The following is a 19,581-nucleotide window of genomic DNA, read 5'->3' as shown; positions in this document are numbered from 1 at the left end:
AGAGCCAAGGTCCCAGGAAATGGTGGGTGTGGCAGCCAGGGTGGTGAAGTTCCCTCCAGTAGCCTCTGTCTGTTGTTCATATTTCCTACCCAAAGTCTCATTCTTTAAGGACCCAAACAGGGAGTGATGGGTGGAAAAGTCCTTCCCTCATTATTTTGTGCATCAGTTAGACCTAATATCCGAAACACCAATTTTGGTTCATTAATTTCTGGTTCCATATCTTCTGTTTTTACCAAGCATGATTTCAACATAGTCCTCGAACCATCTCAACAGGCCCTTTTTGTTGGGACTAATTTGTTGTTCTTTCCCCATTTCATACTTTTCCCCATCAACATATGTTATTCTAAGTTATAGTGACATCTTCACATACTTTTTACAGTTGCGCTCACAATTAAAATAAATTTGTGTAACCCTTCTCCCATCTAAGTTGGCAGCAACAAGGGCCGGGTTCTGTATCTAGGGGTTCCGTTTCAATAACGCAATGCAAAACCGGCTCGAGCCCCCACCCAGTGACCTGGGACAATTACATACCACCCCTTGGGTGCCTCTAAGAGGCAATACTTCCCCTCTCGCAAGTACGGAGTCTGAGCGTAACAGAAAATGTTTAATAACATGAGGTAAACGACATCAGCATTAAATTGGAAAAACACCACAAACAGGATTCATAACACAAACCATGAGCAAAAAACCCACCCCAGCAAATTGGGCTGCGTCCTTTCCCTTTGGTTCTTGAATCCAGCAACCCAAAAATCTCCCAAAGTCTCTTGGGTCCAGCAACCACCCAAAGTCCCAAAAGTCCAACAGACCCCAAAGTCTCTGTCCCTGGTCAGTGCAGCCCCAGAGTAAAAAGGGGGGGCACGCAGGGTGTTAAGGGGCACCTTACGTGATCCGAGGCCAGCTGGCCATCTCTCCGTGGGGTTCCGCCACAGCCTTCACCACGAGCCAGTCCATTTCCTGCCGTCCCACAAACTGCTCCGCTCTACAAGCTGCTCCGCTCACCGACCTGTGAGCCATTCCAGCCATCCCCGCAAACAGCTCCGCTCGCCATTCCTTGGGCCTCTCCAACCGGTCCCGCAAGGCTCCGCGCCGCTCGCTGTTCCTCCAGTTGTCCCCACAAATTGCTCCGCCAGCTGCTTAGCAATATAGCTTCAGGCACCCCCACTAGTTAACACAGCACTCAGTGATCTCAGCGCTTACTAACTTTAGCTCTTTTGTGATTTCAGCTCTTAGCAATTTCAGCTCATAGTAGGGGAGCCCCAGTGCTAGGGCACCATTGGCCCAAAGTGAATTCAGCTCAGCAGCCTGTAACTAGACTCCTAATGGAATCAAAGTTAGCTCTGACATTCAACAGTGGAGAGAGGCAGTAGTACAATTGGTGTTTCAAACCCTCAGAGGGGGCCCATCCTCTCTCAATTCACTGGGTTTTGTAACCCATGCCCCTTGTCAAGCAAGTGCTACTTAGGTAATGGTGAAGGACTCAGTCCTTCTGTCATACAACAGTTCCACTGGCCTTGATTCACAGAATCAGAGTAACAAAACTTTATTCTTCCTGCCCCAATAACAGAAAAAACTGGGGATCCCACACCAGCCAAAGTAACCACTTTGAGTTGCTGTTGTCTCATGCCAGGCGAGTGGGTGTGCCTATGCAAACAAGATCAGCCCCTGGAGTTCTTTTCCACACTCGCCATAATTCACCACCAGATGTCAGGGTAGAGCTCATCCTGACTCTGCTTACATCTGTAAGCCCAATTATCACAACAGTGTTGTACAAATGTCTAATAAAAAAGCTCCCGCCACAAAGAGTTTACAGTCTGGATTACAAGATGACACAACAAGTAAGCAAATCAAGTAAAGGGGTTTTGGAGGGCGGGAATGAAGTGGAGGATGAGATGAGAAGACCAGAATGCCGTATCAAAATGAGCGTTAGTCATGACTTGCCTCTCGCTCAGCCAGCCTTGGCTGGTGCTGTCTTGGAGGCATCCTGGCAGAGGTGAAGTTTAAAGAGGGGTTTGAGAGTGAATAATGTGGCAGATAACTCCAACAAAATCGGTCTTTCTCCCCTGGTTATGGGTGATATGGGAATAAGGTCAGAGATGTCTTAGGACAAAGTTGATTGGTGTGTGATAAGGGCTGGAGGCAGAGATGAAAGTAAGCCGGTCCTGTCCAGTATGGCGTACCGGTAAGAAGGTGGCCGCCGGTATACAGCTGACCATACCAGCAGGGCTGCTGATGACCGGGGGGGAGGAGAGGAGAGGGGCAAAAGGGACAGATTTAAAAGGGCCCAGGCTCCCGGCCCCTGCCACTGCTACCCAGGGCTCTGACAGTGACTTAAAGGGCCTGGGGCTCGCAGCCACCGCTGCCACTGCTGCGCCTGCGATCAGAGCCCCGGGCCTTTTAAATATCCACCAAAGCCCCAGGCAGTGCGGGCTGGGCAGCGCTGAAGGGCTGGCTGGGGGATTTTGGCCCCAGCTCCGCCCCTTCTGCACGAGACCCCCTGCTTCCACCCAAGACCCACAGCCACCCGTCCCCACAACCTTGCCCAGGACCCCAGACACCCTGTGTACTGGTAAGTCGTTTAAGTTACTTTCACCCCTGGCTGGAGGCTTGATTCTCCACTCTGTCTGACCACTGAGAGAGGAACTGACACCTGATCAAGGCTCCCTGATTCTCCATGGTCCAGACCAGATTAGTTAAAGGTGCCCAGTGCAGCTTTAACTTATGTGCATGAATATTCCCCCTCTGAATATTTCCTGCCATGGTGCTTAATGAACCTGGCAAAGCAGAAAATCTAGCCCTGGGTACATTGCTGGAGCAAAGGAGGCAGTTGCTGTTACAACAAGCTTATAGAGCGGCTAGATTGGACAGGAATAAATTGTGACTGGCCTGAAAGGTGAAGACAAGAAATTACAGTTGATCCACTGCAGAAGGGTATGTCAGCAGAGTGATAGAAAGATTTGGTCAAAGTTCGGAAAATGAGATTAGCAGCAGCATTGTGAATGAATTTATGAAAAAATTTACAGCAGGCTGGAATCTTCAGTGCCAGACAAGATGTAAGACAAGGAGGCCCTGCATGAAAGATTTGGTGGTTTAGGGAAAGGACCACATACATAATGTTACCCAGATTACGTACCTGGGTGGCTGGTTGTGATGCCACAGTGATATTGATGGTGAGGGGAGAAAGAAGGTGCTTTTAGGGGGAAAATCAAAACGTCAGCTTTGGCCATGTTGAGTTTAAGTGGGCTATTAAACAAGACAGACTACGATTTTAATTGTCAGATGAGACAGGTGTAGAAAGGAGAGGTATATTTGAGAGTCATTAACGTAAACATAATTGAAGTCATTCAAACAGATAAAATTATCTGATTCTCCAAAGATAAGGTACAGAGGAGGGTGCATTTACACCTATACAGCCAGCTAAATTCAGAGTCCCTTTTGATGGCGCCACGTCTATTTTCTCAGATTTTGACTACATGAAAATATTTTTGGATGTGACATTTTGCCCTTTACAGGAACATCTTCATGAAACAAAAATTTTCATATGAAGTTCCTGTGACTCTAAGAACCTCTTAATGCCAGCTGATTAAGGGTTCATTGTTCTGTAACAGCAACTCCTATCAGACCTGAAAAATTCATTACACATAACATGCTGCTTTCATAGGATTTATTCAGAAAGGGTTATGTGAAATGTCTAATAATAAAAAGCATATGCCATACTGAGCCCTCACGATTGATGTGAGATGTACTTACTGACCATATTTAAGGAATTATGTATATGAACTGAGTCTGTGTCCCAGTCTGTGAGGCTGGGTTGTCAAACATGTTTTGCCAGACAGAGATGTAGATTCACCTGTCTGTCTAGGTTAATATGTAAATTAAGCATATAAGATAACACAATGGAAGCCTGTTTTGCATATAGAGTCAACAAGAGACAAGTCACTGGAGCCTAAACCACAGGTGGTCATCCTGACTGGGGGAGGGCGGGAGTGCAAAACAATGAGTTCTGGGAAATCTAAGGAGAAGCAAAAGGACACTTTGTGAACCTTCACCGAGAAAACAAAAAGTACAGCACTTTTTATGTTCATGAGAGTTAAATCCCAATCTTGTTGGTTGGTGATGCTGGGAGATTGCTTTAGGTGAGAAATTACTTTAGACAAGGATTTTAGCCTGTTAAAGCTTAAGTTTAGACTCTAAGAAGTGTGTTATGCTTTTTGTTTCATATGTAACCACTTCTGTTTCCATTATCCTTATTCAGTATCTTTTTAAATCTTAATCTTTGATAATATCAGTGTCTCACTAGAAATATATTTCAATGTTATAAAGAGCTGATCCTGCGTAGTACCAATCAAGCTATGTCAATACTGCTCCCTTGAGGACAGCTAACTTGGTAATTTCTCAGTGTGTCCAGTGGTTAAGGGCTGGGCACCTCAGGGGAACACTTCAAGGAGCAGACAGAGTTTGGTGTGTATCTCTCACTAGCCTAGACAGAGAAGGTGGGTGAAGTAATATTTTTTATTGGACCAGCTTCTGTTGGTGAGAGAGAGAGAGAAGCTTTACAGCTACACAGAGTTCTTCCTTACAGAGAGGAAGGTCTGCGGAGACCTGGAAGGCAGTGCTTGTGTTGGTTTCAGGGAGCTGAACTACGGCAGGCACAAACAAAGCTGTTTCATGCTAAAGGCAGGTAGTGGTGAGGTGCCTCTCACCTCTGGGGAGTATCACAGTTCTTATTAAAAATTCTTTTCTCCTTGGTTTTCAAGGCTTTCCTTTATATGTTTTATCCTTCTGTTTTCTAAACCATGTCTTCATCTTTTATATTATATTTATAATATATATTTTGATTGGCTCTTTGATTAAAACATGAAAAACAATGTGTTGTGACCTCAGAATAGCGTGAGTTGAAGTCTGCAGTTAAAGGCTTTAGTTCTGTTTGTACTTTTATTTTTTTAAAGGAAGAATTATGGGTAATTATCATTGTCATTTCTTCAAGTGTAGGCAGTAGGAAAGGGTTAGCAGCACAAGGAAATACAGGTCTGTCACATCTTACACGCATTTAACGTGCGCAATTTCAGCTTTACGTGGCCGGCAAAAAAAAAAAAAAAAGAGAGAGAGAGAAAAATAACAACTTTAATACTGTACCTGTAGCGCGGGCGATTCTGCCCGCCATTACACTCAATGTAATTTTGAGTATACGCGATTTTCGCTTTATGCGCTGACTGTGGAACGTAACCCCAGCATAAGATGCGACAGATCTGTATGCTACAGTAAAATCCCCTGCTACGGTGCCTACGGTCTGGGGAAATACTTCAGAATTTAGGATCTTCTGAGTTGACATTTCAATGTGGTGATGACTGTTGCAATTCATAGATTCTTTAACAGGTATTATTGGCCAAATTTTCAATGAGATTTCTAAAATTGCACCTGCACATCTTGTGCTCATACATGTGTTCCCCCACCCCTCCCCACGGGCATTGGTCTGCATCTAATATTTCTGTTTGCACACTTTTAAAAAAAAGTGTGCAATAGTTATACTAGCAAAGTAGCAGTCACAATTTTACAGGTCCATTTGAAAATTTTAGCCTTTGTCTGCCAGCTCCTCAATGTTAAGGTTTGGTTTGTCAGCCAACTCAAACAGAGCTGATCCAGATAACCTTGGGCTTCTTACAAACCATTTGCTCCTTATGGCCTGTATTTTGAAGGCTAGAAAAAGATCCTAAGTTACCTACCGATCAGTAGCTTCAAACACACGCACATATTCCATTTCTATTATACACACAGTATGTAATTATTAGTGAGAAAAAATCACAAAAATCAATGAGATAATTAAATGTACAAACTGAGCAATCTGAATAATCAAATTAGTTGATATTGATTTTAGCCTCTGTAATGTTACCACCTGAAAAATGTAAGCAATTAGCACCTTTCTATGGAATGTTCTTCTTTTCTGTGGTATGGTTTTAGGGCTGGACTGAAAACTGATATCAGCATACGTCTCTCGGGGGTGTGAAACATCCACATGCCTGAGAGATGTAGCTATGCCAACCTGGCCCCTGGTGTAAACAGCGCTAGGTCGATGGATGAATTCAAGATACAAGAATTCTTCTGTTGACCTAGCTACCACTCCTGGGGGAGGTAGATGAACTACAGCCCTGGGAGAATCCCTCCCAACGCTGTAGTGAGTGTCTACGCTGAAGTGCTAGCTACAGCAGCACAGCTGCAGCTGTGTCTCTGTAGTGGTTTAAGTGTAGACTTAGCCATTGATAATGTTATAGCATACATGCACGAGTAGAAGACCACTGTATATATTGTACATTAAATAAATCAAGGCTGGATGTTTTTCCAAAAATATTCACTAGGAATTATTTTGGGGACGTTCTATGACTAGATGAGCACAGTGGTCCCTTCTGGTCTTGCAATCTCTGAGCTGTGTTAGCTATCTTATTAATAAATATAGATAGTATTTTAATCAAAATCTTACTAACATCCATATTAGAGACAATAATGTTTAAATTAGGGTACCAGAGCCAAACTTCCTTTATAAAAGGTAGAAGCCCCTTAAATAACATAAGAAAAATCCAATATGTGGTACTGTATTCTAAGAGTGCTAAAAAAGAGGGCTACATTCTAATTATAGATGCAGAAAAGGCTTTCATCTTGCTAAACACACCAAGAAAGCACTCAGCTTCCCCAAAATAAGTACTGTGAATGGTGTGTGTGTGTGTGTGTGTGTGTGTGTGTGTGTGTGTGTAACATGCACCGTATTCATGTTGTGATTAAATAATTTTGAAAAATGTGAATGATGCAATAATATGCTATACGTTGCTTAACACTGTTAATTCTGTCGTAAGATACATACCTTTACAAGTCAAAACAATGTAATTGTAATGTCTTCTTATGAAAAAAAAATCAATAAATAAGTCCCCCCCCCCCAAAAAATACGGTATGTTGCATATAGCAATAGCATATCTTGATACGAGTAGTCTTTAAGAATGAATTTTGGAATAGTTTCGCCCATCTGTTTTTTCCACTGTTGAAGATTAAAAGTACAATAAAAGTAGGTGAATAAAATAGAAATGCGTCTGGCCCTTATTCAGCAAAGTACTTAAACTTATGTTTAATTTTAGGCACAGGTTTAAAGACCATTGATTTAAATGGAACTTAAGCCCATGCTTTAAGTTAAGCATGTGCTTAAGTGTTTTGCTGGATTTGAAGCTTATATAAGTCACACAAAAGCAACTTGATACTACAACTTTTGTGCATTTTTTCTGTGAAAATCTTATTTCAGAAATAATACTAGTATGAATTATTGTGTTCACAGACTGTAGGACAAGGGGACAGTTTGGGGCTCTGTCTCACCACTTTAGGAGCAAACGGTCTGCTGAATACAGTTATCCCAAAGAGCAGCACAAAAGGGGTGAGGAGACCAGTACAAGAAGCAGGTATGTGTTTATGAACTAGCCACCTTCAGGATGAGCATGAAAAGTATGTACATGAAAGATTTTGGTTACTACTTAGTCTTCAAAAGCTCTTTGTTTATTAATCTTTTATATGCAGAAATTGTGTGTGAGAAAAAGAGATCTTTTGAATGTTTTAGTTTTCTTTAATCTGAATACAATTTGTCTGTCATTTTCCACTTGAGGTGAATTACGATGGACCTTAGATGCTGATATTCCAATCTAATGCTGTTGCTGACTTTTGATTATTACTATCATTATTAAGCCATTTTTACATTTTTAAATAGTCTAATTACTTTAGGTGGCTCACAAAATTGATTTGAACATAGCAAAGGTTAGTTGATTTTAATCTGATTAAGTGTTAAAATTCCCTTTCATTCAATTAGCAGCAAACAGTAAAATGTGGTGTTTATAAGTATTGATAGAAGCTAAGAAGTGACCTGGCTATTAAACTTATTTAATGTCCCACCATCTTTAAAGTGCTTTGGAAGCTACTGATGAAGAGCATTGAATAGGAGCTAGCTATGTTGTTTTGGTGTTGTTGTTGTATTATTTAGTGTCCATTAGGAGAGAACTTTTTTTGTGCTAGATAAACCTGGAAAGGAACATGCTTAAACCAGATGAATTACACTCAAGAGTTTAAAATAATCATTCCTGCTAATGAAAAACAATATTAAAAGAAAATATTTAGAAATTTGCAAAATCAAAGTGAAATCATATGGGAATCAGATCATGAAAAATGTTACTTTGAAAGATGTTAGGGGTTTGCTGATTCGAAGGATGATGTTGAGTTTTTACCAATGATAATGGCTATGAGTTTTCATTCATAAGCATGGGTGTTTTACTAGCTATTTTGTACTACACTGTCATTTAAGGGCTACTGAACATTGTCACTGTGGAAATTTCAAACCTCAAGAGACTCATTCTGATTACTATAATACCCAATGGGAGATGCCAAGGAAAGGGGTGTTTTTGATATATCATGATTTTTTGTGGTTTGGGAAAATATATTTTCCTTAATTTTGTCTGTAGCTGATATATCACACTACCTTTTGTGAGTTAATTCAGTATTGGTTTAGAGGAATTATGATTACTTGCGCTGAGATTGCCATGTAGTGTTTGAAATGCTATTTTTTTCTTCTTTAGTCCATACTTTTGTTTCTCAATGGGTGGACTTTAATGATCAGGACAATAATTTATGCCTGACTGAATATAGAGAGATGGAGGCTGATGGTGAAAGAACTAAATGTTTGGGTTTGCATTTATGTAGGTAATGTTCATTTGTCGAGTTTAGTGTTTTGTAAATATATGGTTAAAATAAAGAAATAATACTGATTTTAAAATAGAAACTTCGGGAATAATTTCAACATAAGCATAATGTAAATATTCAGGATACTGGGACTATCAGCCCTACTTTTGCAAAAAGTGTCAGTGGCTCTTTTATGACCATAAATGGTCAGAATCTCAGTTTTACATCTCTTCTAGGAGACAGCACCTCCAGCAGTTAAGTGTGCCTTTATCCTTTACTGCTTCCACTCTCAATTCTCTCTGTAAAGCTCTTCATCCTAAATTTCCTTCCTTGGGTCATCTTAATTCCCTCTTGTTGTTTGTATTTCACACTAGTTCAAATAATGTGACTGTCACCAGGTTCCAGTCCAAGGTGCCCTGCGTTTGGCCTGGCACTCTGCCTCAGTTTTCCTCTGAGGCTTCAAAAATAACTTATTTACACCCAGGGTCCATAAAATAAGAATCCCCCTCTCTTGAGCTGTAATTTATTAAACACTGCCTGGCTCCCCCCAAAAACCCTTTTGTCCCTTAACCCTTGATTTCAGGGGTTTCATGGCCCTCCTGCTTGAGGCTGTGAGCTTCAAATCCTGGCTTCCCCAGGCAGCAAACTCTCCTTGAAGTCCAGGATTTCACAGCCCTCCTTCTAGGGAATGTACTTTGGATTTTCTTTCTCTCTCTCTCTCTCTCTTTCTCTCAGTAGCTTCTTCTAGCAGCTATTTACCAGCAGCTTCCCCTTTATAAGGCTCAGGTGCCTTCTCTGAAGCCCAGTTGAGTAGCAGGTAATCAATCACAGGTGCACTTGGGCCCTGCTCCCTCTTAAAGGGGCCAGTCACCCTGTGACAGTGATATATGACATCTATCATTTCTGTCCTCAGAAGTCCCTGAGATCCCCTCTCAATTCCTTCCTTTTTCAGAAAATACAGGCCACCAGCCAGATTGTATTCTCATTGGGGTTGCACAGCTGTAACTGGTAGCAGAATTTAATCCATAGGCTTCTTAAACTTTTATTTAAAAATAATTCAGTGATGCATCCAATATTTTCAGTTCATTATAGTTTCCCTTCTTTTGCATGTTCTCCATTTCTAGACTTCTCCTTCATGAACTGCCTACAAGTTTTCTGAATATAGCCTCACCAATCTCTCATACATGGGTAATGTTCTCCAATAGCTAAATTCATTCCTTGCTTTTGTTTATACATCCTGGTATATTAGTTTATTTTTTCTGTCCTAAGCTTGGACTTTTACCCACCTATCCTTACTACACGAGTATTTTGCAATGTTTTGTGATTCTTGAGGGTGCATCAGTTTCATGTTTCTTTCAATAGCCTCATTACAATACCAACAGTTTTTCTACATTGAATTGCTTAGGCAACCATCAGTAACTCTCCCTTCTCCTAAGTTCGCCAAGTAATTTTGAATGCTATTGACGTTTTGTTAGAGTTCACTGTCCCCACTTTTCTGTTTGTCATTTTCAGTAACTTCCACAGAGTTTTTTTCTTCATCATGATGAATTTCAGGTCACTCCCATATTTTATAAAATTAACAGAATCAGTTTTACTACTGAATCCTGCTATTTATTTCCTTTCATGTGATAGGTTTCAGAGTAGCAGCCGTGTTAGTCTGTATCCGTAAAAAGAACAGGAGTACTTGTGGCACCTTAGAGACTAACAAATTTGTTAGTCTGTATCCGTAAAAAGAACAGGAGTACTTGTGGCACCTTAGAGACTAACAAATTTGTTAGTCTCTAAGGTGCCACAAGTACTCCTGTTCTTTTTACATGTGATAGTATTTCCTCTCACACAGATCCTCTGTTTTAGATACCCGTTATCGATTCACATAACTCACACTCAATATAAAAATATTCCATACCTTTTAAAGACAGCTGTTGACTTTTGTCAAGTGCTTTTCTAGAATAGTTGCCTTATGTATAACTGGAACTATAATGTAGTAGCCTATGAATATAAAGGGCTAGCCCCTCAGCCGGTATAAATTACCCTGCCTCCACTAAAGTCAACTGTTTCAAAGGAGCAACATTGATTTATATCAGCTGAGGATCCTGCCTGTTGTTTGTAATGCTCTTAAGGACCTATGTCTATCCCAAATTATATGTTGGATGAAAAGTATTGGACAGCTCAAAGTGAATCAGCAGATGGACAGTTTTTGCTGACACAGATAAAACAAAGGAAGGATGACGCTTCATTTTACTCTATGAAAAAACCGCCACCCCGAGCAACGTAACATATATTGACTTAAAGTGATGTCTACAACACGCTATGTTGGTGGGAGATGCTCTCCCTTTCACATAGCTTCTGCCTCTCATTGATGTGGAGTAATTAAGTCGATGGGCTAGCGCTCTCCCATCAATCATAGAATCATAGACTTTAAGGTCAGAAGGGACCATTATGATCATCTAGTCCAACCTCTTGCACAACACAAGCCACAGAATCTCACCCACAAACCCCTAACCTATATCTGAGCCATTGAAGTCCTCAAATCATGGTTTAAAGACTTCAAGGTGCAGCGAATCCTCCAGCAAGTGACCCATGCCCCACGCTACAGAGGAAGGCAAAAAAAAAAAAAACCCGGCCTCTGTCAATCTGCCCTGGGGGAAAATTCCTTCCCGACCCCAAATATGGCAATCAGCTAAACCCTGAGCATGTGGGCAAGACTTACCAGCCAGACACCCAGGTAAGAATTCTTTGTAGTAACTCAGATCCCACCCCATCTAACATCCCATCACAGGCCATTGAGCATATTTACTGCTAATAGTCAAAGATCAAATAATTGCCAGAATTAGGCTATCCCATCATACCATCCCCTCCATAAACTTATCTGGCTTCAAGACTAAGTTTGATATGTCTTTTGCCTCCACTACTCCCTTTGGCAGACTGTTCCAGAACTTTACTCCTCTGATGGTTAGAAACCTTCTTCTAATTTCAAGTCTAAACTTCCTGATGGCCAGTTTATATCCATTTGTTCTTGTTTCCACATTGGTACTGAGCTTAAATAATCCCTATCCCTCCCTGGTATTTATCCCTCTGATGTATTTATAGAGGGCAATCATATCTCCCCTCAGCCTTCTTTTGGTTAGGCTAAACAAGCTGAGCTCTTTGTAATGTGTCTTCATCAGATTTGCTAAATTGGCACCACTACATCAATGGCAGCGGTGGCGATTTAGCATGGTAGTGAAGAGAGGCCCTAACATAAACCGTTTTTGTTGTTGTTCTCATTGTGTTCAGTAGGATTGGCTTACTTGTCTTGCTTTAGAGGTGTGATTATTTTTTTTTGACAGCTATGCTTATTACTTTCTTAATGTAGTTCTTGTCATGAATACATAATACAGATAGCACCTTTCCCACCTATGCATTGCATAATGTCTGACATTTCATTTGTCAAGGGGTTGTTGGTGTGGAGGGAGCTTTTCAGAAAAAAAATTACTTTTGAGGTCTGACTAATGTAGCAATGCATCTGTAATGTAACATGACATTCATTTTATATTTCAAAAATGTTTTCAACTCGTGAGATAAAATATCAAAAGCACAATTCCATTTCAGATTATTTTTTCCAAAGTTCTGTTAATTTTCAGCATAAATCCTATAATGCCCATGTGAAACCTTTTCTTCAGATTGTTATTTTCCATTTTCTGGTGGTAAATTTAACTTGTATTTCAGACACCAGGGAGATTTGCACAAGCATAGAAAGGCAGCTAGTACAACGCATCTCACTGACATAGTATCCAGTGGATTTGCTCAGGAATTCAGCCATTTTGCTGCCGAAGTTGATGAGACCATTGCAGCTCTAAAACAGCAGGTTTGTCTTGTCATTACCTCTTCTACATTAAACTTAGATGTATGGCTGGGTAGCTAAAGTGAATGTGCCTTCAGCTAGTTTCATTACACTTAGCTGGATCTTTCATGGTATGAGAAATCATAATTATGACCAAGTACAAAATGTTTTGTTAAAGGAAATTGAGAGTTCCAAAGTTCAGATTCTCTGTGACAAAATAGCTTAAAATATATGTTACCTTTTTTTTTTCCTTTGAAAGTTTCTTACAGTAAAGGTTTTTACTACTAGATACAACCAGTAGTATGTGAAAGATCAGACATGATATTTCAGTGGGTGTTTTTAGAGCAGACAGGCTTACAGCATATTTTTAACACTCTTTCCTTTGTTTCTAATGGTCAGTTTTTGTTTAAATGTTTGTTTTTGAAATGTGATTGAGACTGATGTCTAATCTGCTTTATTTTTTTTAAATTGGATAACTATGTTCAAGTTTTTATGAGATACTGTTTTTGCCAGAAGCAATCATGAATACATGTACCTGAAATTGTGTAGTAATATACAATCTGCATTTCAAGGCAGCTTCATTTGAAAAGTTTTCATTTTTGGCCCATTGAAGATGGCTTTACATTTATACTATTCTGACGGTAGGTGATAACTTTGTGTTTTTTAACCCTCAGAAGCATTATCTATTTGAATTTTAAGGGTTTTCTAAATAATATTTCTCTATTTTAATTCCTTTTCATGATGATGTAGCTCACTTGGAGCATTAGGGGATTTGATAGGTAGTATTTTAAAAACTTTTATGATTATTACTGCTATTATTTTTGACTTGTAGTCTAATAATATTGGGGAATTCTTTTTTGCCCAATTAGTATGTGTCAGTGGTACATTTTCATATGAGTGGAAAAAAGTGAAATTTCCCAAGTTTCTACCAGCCATGAAAGCAGAGTGACTGGCAGTATGGCCTGCAAGACAGAAAACCAGGGGTGAAATGAAATCCTAGCTGCAGTCAAATCAATGGCATAACACTCACTGAGTTCACCCATTGCGGCCAAATGTGGATTAGGGGAAGCATACGGCTAGTGGATATACCAGCCAACCTTTGCCCTGTGTTGGGGTCAGAACTGTCACAGAAGATCCTCCAGTCCTAGGAGAGGTATGTTCTGTATCACACAAAGAACCACTGCATAAAGAAAATGAGTGTGAATTCTCTGCAGGTGAGAGTATTTGAACCTAAATGAAGAAAACATACTTAAATCAGTGATTTCTAGTGTGCAATTTCAGCTGTGCAACTTCTCAGCCTGCTAGTGGTAAAACATGTATGTAATGATATCTTGTATGTTCTGCACCTGCATATTAGTAAACAGAAATATGTTTAAGATAAGTGAATGCACACTTTCAACTTATCTGCTTATAAGCAGCTGACAGTTCACAGGCTTGTATAAGAATGACCCTATTGGGTCAGACCAAGGGTCCATCTAGCCCAGTATCCTGTCTTCTAACAGTGGCCAGTGCCAGGTGCCCCAGAGGGAATGAACAGAACAGATAATCATCACGTGATCCATCCCCTGTCGCTGATTCCCAGCTTGTGGCAAACAAGGGCTAGGGACACCATTCCTGCCCATCCTGGCTAATAGCCATTGATAGACCTATCCCCCATGAATTTATCGAGTTCTTTTTTGAACCCTGTTATGGTCTTGGCCTTCAACATCCTCTGGCAAAGAGTTCCACAGGTTGACTGTGCATTGTGTGAAGAGATGCTTCTTTTTATTTGTTTTAAACCTGCTGCCTATTAATTTCATTTGGTGACCCCTGGTTCTTGTGTTATGAGAAGTAGTAAACACTTCCTTATCTACTTTCTCTATACCAGTCATGATTTTATAGGCCTCAATCATATCTCCCCTTAGCTGTCTCTTTTCCAAGCTGAAAAGTTCCAGTCTTATTAATCTCTCCTCATACAGAAGCCGTTCCATACCCCTAATCATTTTGGTTGCCCTTTTCTGAACCTTTTCCAATTCCAATATATCTTTTTTGAGAGGGGCAACCACATCTGCACACAGTATTCAAGATGTGGGCGTACCATGAATTTATATAGGGACAACATGATATTTTCTGTCCTATTATCTATCCCTTTCTTAATTATTCCCAGCATTCTGTTCACTTTTTTGACTTCTGCTGCATGCTGAGTGGATGTTTTCAGAGAACTATCCACAATGACTCCAAGTTCTTTCTTGAGTGGTAATAGCTAATTTAGACCTCATCATTTTATATATATAGTTGGGATTATGCTTTCCAATGTGCATTACTTTGCATTTATCAACATTAAATTTCATCTGCCACTTTGTTTCCCAGTCTCACCCAGTTTTGAGAGATCCTTTTGTAGCTCTTCGCAGTCTGCCTGGGTCTTAACTATCTTTAGTAATTTTGTATCATATGCAAATTGTGCCACCTCACTGTTTACCCCTTTTTCCAGATCATTTATGAATATGTTGAATAGGACTGGTCCCAGAACAGACCCCTGAGCGACACCACTATTTACATGTCTCCACTCTGAAAACTGATAATTTATACCTACCCTTTGTTTCCTATCTTTTAACCAGTTACCAATCCACGAGAGCACCATCCCTCTTATCCCGTGGCAGCTTACTTTGCATAAGAGCCTTTGGTGAGAGACCTTGTCTAAGGCTTTTTTGAAAATCTAAGTACACTATATCCACTGGATCCCCTTGGTCCACATGTTTGTTGACCCCCTCCAAGAATTCTAGTAGATTGCTGAGGCATGATTTCCCTTTACTAAAACCATTTTGATTCTTCCTCAACAAATTATGTTCATCTATATGTCTGACAATATTGTTCTTTATTATAGTTTCAACCAGTTTGCCTGGTACGAAGTCAGGCTTACAGGCCTGTAATTGCTAGGATCACCTTTGGAGCCCTTTTTAAAAATTGGTGTCACATTAGCTATCCTTCAGTCATCTGGTACAGAAGCTGATTTAAATGATAGGTTACAGACTACAGTTAGTAGGTCTGTGATTTCACATTTGAGTTCCTTCAGAACTCTTGGGTGAATACCATCTGGTCCTGGTGACTTATTACTGTTTAATTTATCAATTTGTTCCAAAACCACCTCTAATGACACCTCAATCTGGGACAATTCCTCAGATCTGTCATCTAAAAAGAATGGCTCAGGTTTGGGAATCTCCCTCAGATCCTCAGCCATGAAGACCGAAGCAATGGCCATATTCTCCTTGAGTGCTCCTTTAGCACCTCAATCGTCCAGTGACCCCACTGGTTGTTTAGCCAGCTTCCAGCTTCTGATGTACTTAAAAGAAATGTTGCTATTACTTTTTGAGTCTTTGGCTAATGGTTCCTCAAATTCTTTTTTAGCCTTTCTAATTGTATTTTTACACTTCATTTGCCAGTGTTTATGCTCCTTTCTATTTTCCTCACTAAGATTTAACTTCCACTTTTTAAAGGATGCCTTTTTGCCTCTCACTGCTTCATTTACTTTGTTGTTTAGCCACAGTGGCTCTTTTTTGGTTCTCTTACTATGTTTTTTAAATTGGGGTATACATTTAAGTTGAGTCTCTATTATGGTGTCTTTAAAAAATTTCCACGCAGCTTGCAGAGATTTCACTTTCGGCACTGTACCCTTTAATATCTGTTTAACTAACCTCCTCATTTTTGTGTAATTCCCCTTTCTGAAATTAAATGCTACAGTGTTGGGCCACTGTGGTGTTTTTCCTGCCACAGGGATATTAAATTTAATTATATTATGGTCACTATTACCAAGCGGTCCAGATATTCACCTCTTGGACCAGATCCTGTGCTCCACTTAGGACTAAATCAAGAATTGCCTCTCCACTGGTGGGTTCCAGGACCAGCTGCTCCAAGAAGCAGTCATTTAAGGTGTCAAGAAACTTTATCTCTGCATCCTGTCCTGAGGTGACATGTACCCAGTCAATACAGGGATAATTGAAATCCCCCATTATTATTATTGAGTTTTTTATTTTAATAGCCCCTCTAATCTCCCTGAGCATTTCACAGTCACTATCACCATCCTGGTCAGGTAGTCGGTAATATATTCCCTACCGCTATATTCTTCTTATCGGAGCATGAAATTTCTGTCCATAGAGATTCTATGGTACAGTTTGATTCATTTACGATTTTTACTTCATTTGATTCTATGCTTTCTTTCACATATAATGCCACTCCCTCACCAGCACAACCTGTTCTGTCCTTTCAATATGTTTTGTACCCTGGTATTACTGTAATCCATTCATTATCCTCATTCCACCAAGTTTCTGTGATGCCTATTATATCAATATCCTCATTTAATACAAGGCACTCTAGTTCACCCATTTTATTATTTGGACTTCTAGCATTGGAATATAAGCACTTTAAAAACTTGTCTCCTTTTAGCTGTCTGCCATTACACGATGTAATTGAATGGGACTCTTTTTTTTAATTTGACTTTCTCTGATGAGACCCTGCCTGTATTTTATCATTTTCCATCCTCTCATCCTCACTAGGACAGAGATTCTCTATGAATTGATCCTCCCCTAAGGGATATCCGAACCATGTGTTCCTCCGCACCTGTCGGCTTTCCCCCAGCCCTTAGTTTAAAAACTGTTCTACAACCTTTTTAATGTTAAGTGCCAGCAATCCAGTTCCATTTTGGTTTAGGTGGAGCTCATCCTTCCTGTATAGGCTCCTCTTTCCCAAAAGTTTCCCCAGTTCCTAATAAATCTAAACCCCTCTTACACCATCATCGTCTCATCCACGCATTGAGACTCTGCAGTTCTGCCTTTCTAAGTGGCCCTGCACGTGGAACTGGGAGCATCTCAGAGCATGCTACCATGGAGGTCCTGGACGTCAATCTCTTACCTAGCAGCCTAAATTTGGCCTCCAGGACCTCTCTCCTATCCTTCCCTATGTCATTGGTACCTACATGTATCACGACCACTGGTTCCTCCCCAGCGCTACACATATGCCTATCTAGATGTCTCAAGAGATCCACAAGCTTCGCACTAGGCAGGCAAGTCACCATGTGGTTCTCCCAGTCATCGCAAAGCCAGTTATCTATGTTTCTGATGATAGAATGGTCCATTACTAATACCTGTCTCTTCCTAATAACTGGAGTTCCCTCCCCCAGAGAGGTATCCTCAGTACGAGAGGATACCAACACATCATCTGGAAGGAGGGTCCCAACTATAGGATTGTTTCCCTCTGCTCCAGTTAGATGCTCTCCTTCCCTGGGACTTTCATCCTCCTCACAGAGGCTCTCACACCGGAGGTGGGACCATTCTACTGTGTCCCGGAAAGTCTCATCTATGAACCTCTCTGTCTCCCTCAGCTCCTCCAGTTCAGGCACTGTGATCTCCAAAGCCTGTACGCGGTCTCTGAGCGCCAGGAGCTCCTTGCACTGAATGCACACATATGCCACCCGCCCATAGGGCAGGTAATCATACATGCTGCATTGGGTGCAATAATCTGGGTAGCCCCCACTCTGTTGTTAGACTTGTGCCTGCATTCTCTTTTTACTACTCCAGCTGGTTCCTTTGTTGTTGTTTTGTTTATATCAAGGGGGTGTTTTTGGTTTTAGTTTAATGAATGTCGAGTCCTAGCCCCTGCTCACACTCCCCCTATAAACTCCTTCGCAAAATTCCCGTTAGCCACTCCTGTTGGCTAGCTCCTCTGGTCGCTTAGGAGCAGGCTTTTTAAACCCCTGTTCTCCCTGAGTAGGCCCGCCCCCTGGTTAAGGGTTGATGGGTGCTAAAAGGCTTAGGGATCACAGCCTCGTTAAGAAGCTCTCAGCCTTGCCTAGCAGCTGCTAGGCTCAGCACACACTGTCAGCACATGGTCCCCCAAACAAACAGAGCACATGGTATATTTCAGTCAAGCAGCAAGCACACCACAAATACAGATATATATACTACAGACAACAAACTTACCCCAAGAGTCACGTAATCATATTAACATAATACAGTTTATTATGGAAGGTATATAGTAGGGATATTGATACACCCAAGAGCGTGACATATGTAATCTCATCTTCATTTCTTTCTTGTTACCCACATGGCCCCACAATAAGCCAACGTTTTTATGGCTGACTTAGAATAACGCTCCTCAGCTCTCGTCCCCTTATGCCCCTACTCTACTTGTGCTACATTGATTACATCTTCATTATCTGGACCCATGGGAAGGAGGCCGTTGAGGAATTCCACCAAAATTTCAACAATTTCCACCCTACCATCAACCTCAGCCTGGACCAGTCCACACAAGAGGTCCACTTCCTAGACACTACAGTGCTAATAAGCGATGGTCACATAAACACCACCGTATACTGGAAACCTACTGACCGCTATACTTACCTACATGCCTCCAGCTTCCAACCAGACCACATCACACGATCCATTGTCTACAGCCAACCTCTAAGATACAACCACATTTGCTCCGATCCCTCAGACAGAGACAAACACCTACAGGATCTCTATCAAGCATTCTTAAAACTACAGTAACCACTTGGTGGAGTGAAGAAACAGATTGACAGAGCCAGAAGGGTACCCAGAAGTCACCTACTAAAAGACAGGCCCAACAAAGAAAGTAACAGAACGCCACTAGCCATCCCAGCCCCCAACTAAAACCTCTCCAGTGCATCATCAAGGATCTACAACCTATCCTGAAGGACTATCCCTCACTCTCACAGATCTTGGAGACAGGCCAGTCCTCGCTTACAGACAGCCCCCCAACCTGAAGCAAATACTCACCAGCAATTACACAGCACACAACAAAAACACCAACCCAGGAACCAAACCCTGCAACAAACCCTGGTGCCAACTCTGTCCACATATCTATTCAAGAGACACCATCATAAGACCTAACCACATCAGCCATACCATCAGGGGCTCGTTCACCTGCACCACTGTGATATATGACATCATGTGCCAGCAATGTCCCTCTGCCATGTACATTGGCCAAACCGAACAGTCTCTACGCAAAAGAATAAATGGACACAAATCTGACATCAGGAATCATAACATTCAAAAACCAGTAAGAGAACG

At 41.1% G+C, this 19,581-nt stretch overlaps 1 protein-coding gene across 1 annotated transcript in view; it reads left to right on the top strand.

Annotated features, from left to right (window-relative positions):
• PXDNL (peroxidasin like) overlaps nucleotides 1-19,581 on the top strand; it is a 295,352-nt gene that overhangs the window by 261,564 nt on the left and 14,207 nt on the right. The window contains exons 20-21 of the mRNA XM_034762906.1: nucleotides 7,313-7,433; nucleotides 12,406-12,544. Coding sequence (XP_034618797.1) covers nucleotides 7,313-7,433; nucleotides 12,406-12,544 — 260 coding nt within the window. The remainder of the gene's footprint in view (nucleotides 1-7,312; nucleotides 7,434-12,405; nucleotides 12,545-19,581) is intronic.

This window comes from Trachemys scripta, chromosome 2, assembly GCF_013100865.1.
Source record: "Trachemys scripta elegans isolate TJP31775 chromosome 2, CAS_Tse_1.0, whole genome shotgun sequence".
In the NCBI taxonomy this organism is placed as follows: domain Eukaryota; kingdom Metazoa; phylum Chordata; order Testudines; family Emydidae; genus Trachemys; species Trachemys scripta.
This window is presented reverse-complemented; position numbering and strand designations above follow the sequence as displayed.